Source organism: Centruroides sculpturatus, unplaced genomic scaffold (genome assembly GCF_000671375.1).
Source record: "Centruroides sculpturatus isolate CEXI.00-Female unplaced genomic scaffold, Cexi_2.0 scaffold168, whole genome shotgun sequence".
Lineage (NCBI taxonomy): Eukaryota > Metazoa > Arthropoda > Arachnida > Scorpiones > Buthidae > Centruroides > Centruroides sculpturatus.
Window position 1 is genome coordinate 194,625 of NW_019384519.1, and position 9,595 is coordinate 204,219.

The 9,595-nt window shown below is 34.2% G+C and overlaps 1 protein-coding gene across 1 annotated transcript in view; it reads right to left on the minus strand.

The window, feature by feature from the left end:
* The window catches only part of LOC111622680 (metaxin-2-like), a 38,662-nt gene extending 29,275 nt beyond the window's left edge, over positions 1–9,387 (minus strand). Inside the window, exons 1-3 of the mRNA XM_023365106.1 lie at positions 9,269–9,387; positions 5,882–5,929; positions 156–275 (exon numbers count right to left, since the gene is read on the minus strand). Of these exons, the coding sequence (XP_023220874.1) occupies positions 156–275; positions 5,882–5,929; positions 9,269–9,314 (214 nt within the window). The 5' untranslated portion in view covers positions 9,315–9,387. The remainder of the gene's footprint in view (positions 1–155; positions 276–5,881; positions 5,930–9,268) is intronic.
* Positions 9,388–9,595: the final 208 nt, after the last annotated feature.

The following is a 9,595-nucleotide window of genomic DNA, read 5'->3' on the forward strand; positions in this document are numbered from 1 at the left end:
AAAAGTGAAATATAGGGACACACACGTCCAATTTTGTATATATATATATATATATACAAAATAAAAATAAATTTTGTATATATATATATATATACACATACATACAAAATACTTTATATATATATATCTAATCAAAGTTAAAATATTTTCAATACCTGAAGGAGACATGTGTTCGGCATTTTTTCTCATTACGACTCTATATTTCAAACAGCACATTCTAAGAAATGCTTGTATGCTCAAGCAATTAGTGTAATCAGGCAATAAAATCTGCATATCTAATTAAAAAATATATATTATTTATTTTTAGGAATAATATAAATTATAAACTAGATATATTAATCGGCAAATTAAAATAATATTCAAAACCTAATTAATAAATAAACAACTGTATTAACAATTCTATATTATATGAATTCGAATACAGTAGACTCTGTTTATTGTGATCACTTTGGGTCTCTTGCCTACTCCGATTGGTCAATAACATTAAGGGGTACGTAATAAGACTAATCAGTAGAAACCCTGGTTTTATTGACTCTGACATTAAATGGACATTTAATAAAAATTGAAGACAAAAACTGCCCAAAAAGGATCACCATTTATTCTTTGTGTTCCAAGACTATACACTTTTTCAGCGACTGACCTTTCTTTGTAGGCTGCTTATCATCGGAAAATTACAAAAAGTCCTTTTAAAAAACACAACACACATCCAATTTAAATTATAATAATTTCTGAAAAAGGATTTTAATTGGATGTGTTTTGTGTTTTTTAAAAGGACTTTTTGTAATTTTCCGGCAACAACAACCTACAAAGAAAGGTCAGTCACCGAAAAAAGTGTATAGTCTTGGAACACAAAGAATAAATGTCGATCCCTTTTTGGGCAGTTTTTGTCTTCAATTTATATTAAACAATAATTCTCCATTGGATGGAAATTTACAGATTAAAAAGACATATTAAAACAATTAAAAATATATATAACTCAAAGAATGTAGAATATTTAAAGTTTAAATTTGCAGACATATAATAAAATGTTGGCAATTTCAACTTGAATATTAAAGCAATTACACAAATATCAACAGAAATATAAGAATAACTAATTACTAATATAAAATCCTGTGTGTGTCTGTGTCTGTCTGTGTGTGAATTCCTTATAACTCCTGCAATCTTTCTCCAATCCAGATGAAATTTCAGTTATACAGTCGACCCTCCTATAACGCGGGTTCATATAATGCGATTCATATATCACGGCGAAAAAATTGTGTCCGTATTCGTATAAAGACGCTAAAAGGGACTCATAAAATGCGGTAAAACGTCATTGCCGACTCATGTTGCGACAGGATTGGTCGAATCTGGACCAACAGTGGACAAGCAGCCGAACTACTTACACGCTATGGAGAGTTTAGGTGGGTAAGTTGAGTTTACTATCATCTGTACAGTATATAAATTAGGTACTGTAAGAAGTCTAATACAGTACTGTAATTTTATACATTTCTTGTGAAAGAAACATTTCTTATTCAACGGCCATAAAAATTATTTCTATTAATGATGTCTCCAAAGTTCAACAAATTTTTTGCAGAAAAATAACTTATCAGAAAATGCACCCACCATTTGGTGCACTGCTCCAAAAACAAGCTTAAGCAATGGTGTTGTCGAATGGTGCACACTCGGTAAGTAATCCTACAATTTTTTGTTTATAGCATAGTTTATATGGATTATTCCCAAAAAATTATACGTGTTTTGGAAACGTTGAGTCAAATTAGTCTAGAATCAATTAATTTTATGGAAGAAAACCTTTCAAACAGCCGTAGTCCATAAACTGTACACGTGCCGGGCTGTGATTGGCTCATGTATTTAAGGATTCCTACAACGTGAAATTCTTATAAAGTGGAATGTATCTACCATGTTATAGGGGGGGGTCGACTGTATTTGTTTTATGTTCTGATGGAAAGTATGGGCTACTAGTTATTTTGTGGAAATATTAGCTATAGAATAAATGTTTTATCAATTTCAAATTGGTGACCGTACTATGTTGCAGTGACATTTATGCTTGATGAGAGAATTTTCCTTAACTTGCATTTTTAAATATTTTGATAAATGTTTTATTTTAAACTTGCTTAATTAAATTTAAACTTTAAAAAAGATAGCCTCATCATGTCACTTCTATAATAAATTTTTTAAAAATCTTTCCATAGTGACCACGTGACATTCTATTATCTGATCAAAAGTAACAATCTAACAAGCCCATTATTTAGAAAGTGTTAACACTAATCTAACTAACATACTGTACATACAATTCTTCTTTGTTTTATCAATGTGGATTTAAAGAGACTCACAATTTTGTCAAAAAAAAAAAAAAAAACGCCTAGGGGAAAGCAAAAGAGTAAAATTGATCAGGTAAATTCTAGATCTAAATGAATAAGAACAACCGAGACCCCAAAGGCTGTGAAGTCCAACTTGAGCAACATTGAATAAGGATGGCTTTGTCAAGGGCTGCAGAAATGGCATCACAACATCGAGATTGAATTGAAGCTCTTCTTGATTCTTCAATCTCTACTTTCTCATTAAAAATATTCTGTCATGCTTGACAGGAGAATTTCTAGTATATAAATAAAAACTAATTCAATATATTGACATGTTGGTTGGTAGTTGCACCATAATTCATATAACACACTTCCATGCAAACTGTAAACATCGGGTATCTTCACAATTTATGCAGAGGCAATTTCTAGCATGTCTATAAATTGTTAACATCTCAACAATTTTCCCACATTTTGGTTACTGACAGTCTTGAGTTTTGATTCATTGAAATGTATGGTGTTCTCAAGAATAGTGGAAAGGATAGACATGATCACCTTGCACTTTGCTTTTCTTACATCATGATCATGGCTCCTTGATTCTAGTAGACCGGTTATATGACACATATCCATGTACTTACTAATTCTGTTTTCATTCCCTAGAGTGAATGGTATTTCATATATGCTGAGAGCAGTGATCATGTCCAACAGATCTTTTGCATTACAGATGATATTGTAACCATATAGTTATGTTTGTATACTAATTTCTTGCACTCCCTCTCAATTTTGTTCATGTTGTCTATTAGTTTATTATATATCATCACAGCAACTTCCACTGAGGTGTGTAAGTTTTTGAACTGGGAGGTTTATTGTGTATGTAAGTAAGTACAAGGTTGTTAATACTGCAGTATGAGTATCTCTATGCAGTGGCAATATATCTCTTACACCACTCCTGGCGTAATGGATACATGGAAGAAATTTAATAATATATATATGTGTGACTGTAGGGTCAGTGTCTCTTCGACACTGCATCAGGATGTGACACCACCGAGTCTCTCAGGACTTGGAAATCGCGACTTTACGTCACATAAGTGGTCGCAGGTAGGCGGTTGGATTCGGAGTAGAAGTGAGGAGAGAGAAACGAGGAAGTGATTCACTTTGATTCCATAATTATAAACAATAACAAATTTATTTTAGTGGGCAGGAGTACACGATATTCGATCTTATCCCTATTTTCTTAAGTTTAACTGTCACTAGAGAGAGAGTTTACAAACGACTCGCGTGTAGATAAATACCTTATAAAGAAGTTGAGGATGGATGACTTGATGACTCAAACACAGGATTCTTCGGGTGTTCAGTGGATTCTTCAGGTGGTTTAAAGGTCTTTTGATTCAAATTGTTCAGGTAACAGATCTTCGGAGGAAGGTATCTGACAGGTGTAGAATAAATCAAGAACTTGGGCGTGATAGGTATCTGTATGTTGATATCGACGGAGGCACAGTATTTTAGCACACTTTGGAGGTGACTTTTGTGGACGAACTTTGGAGGACAACTGACTTGATTTGTCATCGCTCTCCTTTGTTAGTTTTGGTTCCTCCTGGGTTTTTGAATGAGGTCAGGAGTCTGTTGTTAAGGGCCTGGCGTCCAATACTGGATATTTATCGAAAGTTCCGGGTGACACACTAATGACTAGATGGATCATCCTCAACAAGGAACCAAATCCGTGGGAAATAATTTTTTTATGGATTTTAGCATAACTTTTGATAAAATGATCAAAGTTAGATGTGAGAGTCAAATTTTAGTTAATTTTATAAAATAAATTTATTCCATACCTACAAAAATCAAAATATAGAGGCCATGGGAATTTTATGTCTTAATATAAACATTCTTACAAGGAATCCGTGCATAGTTCACACTTACAGGCAAAATTCATCATATTATTGCCATTCTATCACCACCTTTAAACCCACACCTGCTAAAACAATTGATCACCTGACTAATTTTCCCACCACAAAAAGTATAAAAGCCATCCTTCTTCCCCTCTCGAGGAAATCACCAATCGTGAGTGAAAACGTCGAAGTCGAACATCGCCTTCCCCGTCGCAGACCTACACTTGTGTCACACCCCAGAATCCATTTGGATGATATCACGGAAGAATATCCCACTAGTATATGCAAAGAGGTATGAACGCATATTTGTAAACTCTCTCTCTCCACTATCCCTGTAGTAGCAGGATAGGTTGATATAACAGAACTTAGAGTAATTATATTTGTAAATTTTTTCCGTAGATGATTGTAATAAACTCTTGTTTTGTTTTTAAATGGTGTCTTTACTCGACGTAGCCAACGTCTTATCGTTATGCAAGTGGAGGAGAGTCAGAGGGGTCTTATCATTGACCCCTCTGACTCTCCTCCACTCGTGTAACAGAACAGAAACGCCTTCCTTGACAAGAAAGGAGGTCACCGACCTGTTGCTGGATAGGAGAGGCATTTCAAACCCCTCTGGTGGCTCACATGAACGAATGAACTTCAAAAGAATTAAGATTTAAAATAACACTTTATTGAGGGTCTGTTCATCCTTCACATATGTGAGGGTTAGATGAGTCAAATTCCTAAACAGTTAAGAAAATAAACAGGTGCGAAGGAGACGAGGGAGAAAAGGGGGGGACAAGTAAGGGAAGATGTCAATTGGAGAAGACGCAAACAGGACTGAAAACTGTTATGAATGCTAGATTATTCTCATTTCTATTACTTTTCTTACATATATAATAACCACAGTATCTATAAGAAGTTCAAAGAACTTATATAAATATTAGTGATGTGCCGGATATCCGAAGGAAAAAAATCTGTATTCATATCTGTTACTTTTTAGCGGATCTTTAACGGCTCTTTTATCTTAATGAATTTCATTACTTATAGAAATTTTAAAGATAGGTAGCAATAAAATACTAATAACTTCAATTCAAATCACTTTCTATTTCTTAAAATCACATATTTGGTACATTCACATTGCAAAAATTTTATCATGCAAAATTCATTTACTATCGTAAAATATTTCCATATTACACTACTGAACTTTTTGTCGACATTGTTTTCATTTTAATTTAACTCAACACTCTCCAAAAATACAAACATAATCTACGCTATCCCATGTCACATTAAACTATAAACAAAAACACGTGCAATGCAAGTCAAAACATGTTGCGTTACTAACGCAAAGCGTCAACTATCAGTCCAAGGTCACACGTACCGGCACAGACTAAGTACAAAGGTTGAGATCCATATCTGTATCCGCGGATCTAGACACTAATGATCCATATCTGTATCCGTATCCGCGGATATACATTTTTAACAATCCAGCACATAACTAATAAATATATACAATTTTCAGCTAAGTTCTTGACAAATATTTTATGAAAGGTATATATTTTGATCAAAAATTATGATGAAATCTTAGTTTTGACATTAATAGTCTAATTTAAATCTGAAGAAATTCTAAGTTCCATTGAACAAAATAATAACTGTATATAAAGTATATATACATAACAAATATCTGAATATAATGTTCAAAAACATATTTTATAAACTCACATTCACTTGGCTGATAAAGTCTTGCATCTTCTGGCCATGGTTCCATAGCTGAAAAATTTAAAGTTTCAATTACTGAATGAATTAAAACAAATTTTAATTTGCAAAAATATCCTATATAGGAATTTGGTATGTAAATTTCCAATATCTGGAATAACTATTATGACATTCTTTCTAAACCTTTCTAAATATACATCAGTTATAATAAATTTAATTCTAAATATTTTCTTTTTCTCAATGACCAACTATTCAATTATCAATAAGTAGCAATATGTGATCAATTAATAATATACAAAGACAGTCATCAAGTTCCTAGAGTTGTGATGTAGCACTGTATGGTAGGATGTATGGAAATGCTTACTTAATCACCTTCAAAGTAAGATCCTTCAGCACAAACACCTGTCCCATCGATCATGCCATTGTTGGAAGCACCACCATCAAAAGGTTTATTTTGGAATATTCACAAGTTCGGCCATCACACTTGTTGCATTCTTTGACACAGGAAGTGTGGTGCACCAAGAGTTCATACCACCTGGAAAGTGCATTACTGGTCATTTCTACATGCACGATTTGCATAGGTTTCAAGATGCAGTTTAGAGGAAATGGCATAACAAGTGGTGGGGAAGATAGTTTCTGTATCACAATAATATACCGAGTCACTCATCACTTGTGTAGTAATTCCATGCCAACAAAAGACTTCCTGTCATTATTCAATCATTGTACTCACTGGAACTCAGTCTGAGTGACTTTTGACTGTTCCCTATTCTGAAAATGGATCTCAAGGGAACCATTACACAACCATGAAGGATATAAAATCAAAAACAAAGGCCAAACTCATGAATATTTGAAAGAAAGCCTTCCAATGGCCCTTCCAACAATAACAGTATCAATGGAACAAGAATGAGTGAGTGAGTGTGTGTGTGTGTGTGTGTACATGCACTGAAGGGTCCTACTTTGAAGGTGATTAGGTGTTTTCATATGTTAAGATATATGGAAACACTTGTTACAAGCACTATAGTACAATTTCAGAAATTTTTTGACTGCTCATGTATATAGAAAATAGAAAAATAGTCACTTTATCAGCTGTTAATCATGTACATAAAATATTTGGCCAGATTTCCTTGAGTACAAGAACATGAAATTTTCTATCAGAGATTGTGAATCTTCTCAGGTTTTTCACTTTCTTTTATTTTGCCAAATTTTGATTGCCCACTCCTCTCTCAATACAGGATATAATATTTTATACATAATTTGTTCCTCTTCCTCTATCTAGCTTACTACAATATATGTACCAACAATGAACCAAAGAATAGAACAGATTAACACTGTCAATTCTGCTATTGGAGATATTATGTGAATATGTAACGGTTTTAGTATGTATTTGTATATAGAGTAGCTTTTATTGTTTGCAAATAAACAATTTTGGGTATGACTGCAGATGCGAATGACACCATTGGGATCTTAACACAGCCAGAGCACATCCGCAGTAGCAAAAAAGTCAAAGGAACCATAACTCTTCATGACATACAGCCCCAAAATCAGCATAAAGCCTAGTTCCAGGCAGTATGGGGGAGTCATGCTGCACACTCCGCCAATCCCACCGTGTATTTAACAGTCGGTACAGGGAGATTGGACATTCTAACGATATTTGTCAGTAAAGAATAAAGAAAAGTCCAACAGCTGACCCTGTGCCAGATATCTATCTCCAAACACAGAACCTGATGGCAACAGTTCCAATCTCATCTTACTCATGTCACACTTGCAAACAAGTCTTAGAGGCAAAACAATCTGTGCCTGTAACAAATAATAAATTCATTAAATTGTATCAACTAGTTTTTACCTTGAACTGGTACTATCGCCTATTCTCTACACTCTGCATCATCAAGGCAAACTACAGCAAGCCTCAACCAACACACTGCATGTAGTCGTATGCTTTGGCGCTGGCTATTGCTTGCATCTCGGCACCTGGTGGGCCCGAGCCCTCACACCCCCTAAAACTAAATAACATCAAGTACTCCACAAATAGTCAAGTGGGCTACTCGAAGTCATATGGGCCAAATACACCAGTGTGCAAAACTTAAGCAACAATTGTTTTTCTGCCGTATCTCCGCAAGAAATCATCTTGCGGAGATACGGCATCATGGAACTTGCTTGGGCTGCAGCCTGCATGCGGCCCAAGCAAGTTCCAATGCGGCCCAATAAATATGTAAACAAAACTGACAATTTTTTTATATTTTATTTATTTATTTCAACGGCATAAACTCAAAAAAGAAGTTTCACAAAGTTTATACATATTTTATTTTTGAGTGGAAAGGAAATATTTTCAAATACTTGGAAATGTGTGAATGAGGAAGGAATACTAAATAAAGCTGGAGTTGGGTCTCACGGTTATAGACCCAAAAGCAGGGAGAAAGGAGAGAAAGGCCAAAAGATAAATTGTAGTGAGAAAGGTTAAATAGACCTTTTGTTATGCAAATATTGACCATTAATTTTCCAACATATTCACTTCTTTATCTTTTGTACTTTCTCACCTTTCCCCACATTTGGGTGTCTAAATCTTTGAGTCCCAACTCCAGCTTTATTTAGTATTCTTTCCAGCATTGCAAGATTTGGCTATTCTCTTTTTAGTTTGGCATAAACAATATCATTTGGTGCATTGGCTACTTTTTGGGCTACATACTATTTATAAATATATTAGTTGAATAAAAATGCACTTTAAAATGGTGTTTTGTTGTTTTTATTAAGTAGAGACCCAAATGGAATAAATATTTGTTTTTCAAATAAATTTTTGTTTGTCTCCTTCATAATAAATTTATTTATTTCTAAGTAAAAAAATTGAAAGTGTCATAGAAGTAATTTTTTGAAATATCGTTTTTGTGATAAAGTTTTAATATTTACTATAATCTAAATATATGTTAATCCTTAAATATACAAGTATATTTAAGGATTGGACCACAAGTATATTATATATGCTTGTGGCCCAAAACTCCAAGACTTCTTCCAACATGGCCCAGAAAAACAAAAAGATTGGACACTCCTGCTTTAGACGTAAGATTCCTTTGGCTTTTGCGCTCGTACAAGGGAGTCAAAAAACCCTCATTCGGAGCTTGAATCGTGCCAACAGTTGGTCAAACTTTATCTACGTGCACAGTCATAGCCGCAGTGGGGACAGTGCGGCCATGACGGTGCGCGTACGTAATGTTTAACCCAACAGTTTTTTGCATCATTTAAAACGGATTTAATTATGAAGCAAATTAATCAATTTGTTCCTTCGTAACTGTTAAGACGATACGAACTTCTAATTATGCGCTCGGCTCCAAAGAAAACAGTAATTAATTAATAGTCAAACTCGAAAATAACTACGCAAAATTTATCGATTATAAAGCTTACCTCCCATTTCGACCGCAATGGATTCGGTCAAAAGCACGGAAGGCATGACTACACAATCGACCACGCCAAAAGAGACCTTTCGTGACGAAAAGATCGTCTGCCTCCCGATTGGGAGCGTTGCCAACTCCTCAGGAAAAAAAGTCTATTATTTATGATTAAATTTCGATAATCGTTCTACCTTCTGTTTTAATTTCAAATAAATTAGTTCATTAAAAGAATAAATAAACTGAAAATCTTTTGTGCTTTATTACACTTTAAAATAATATCGTTTATTTGTCTTCGCTAACGTGTTCTTGGAATCGCGCGCTCGAAAAAGCTTCGTGTGGC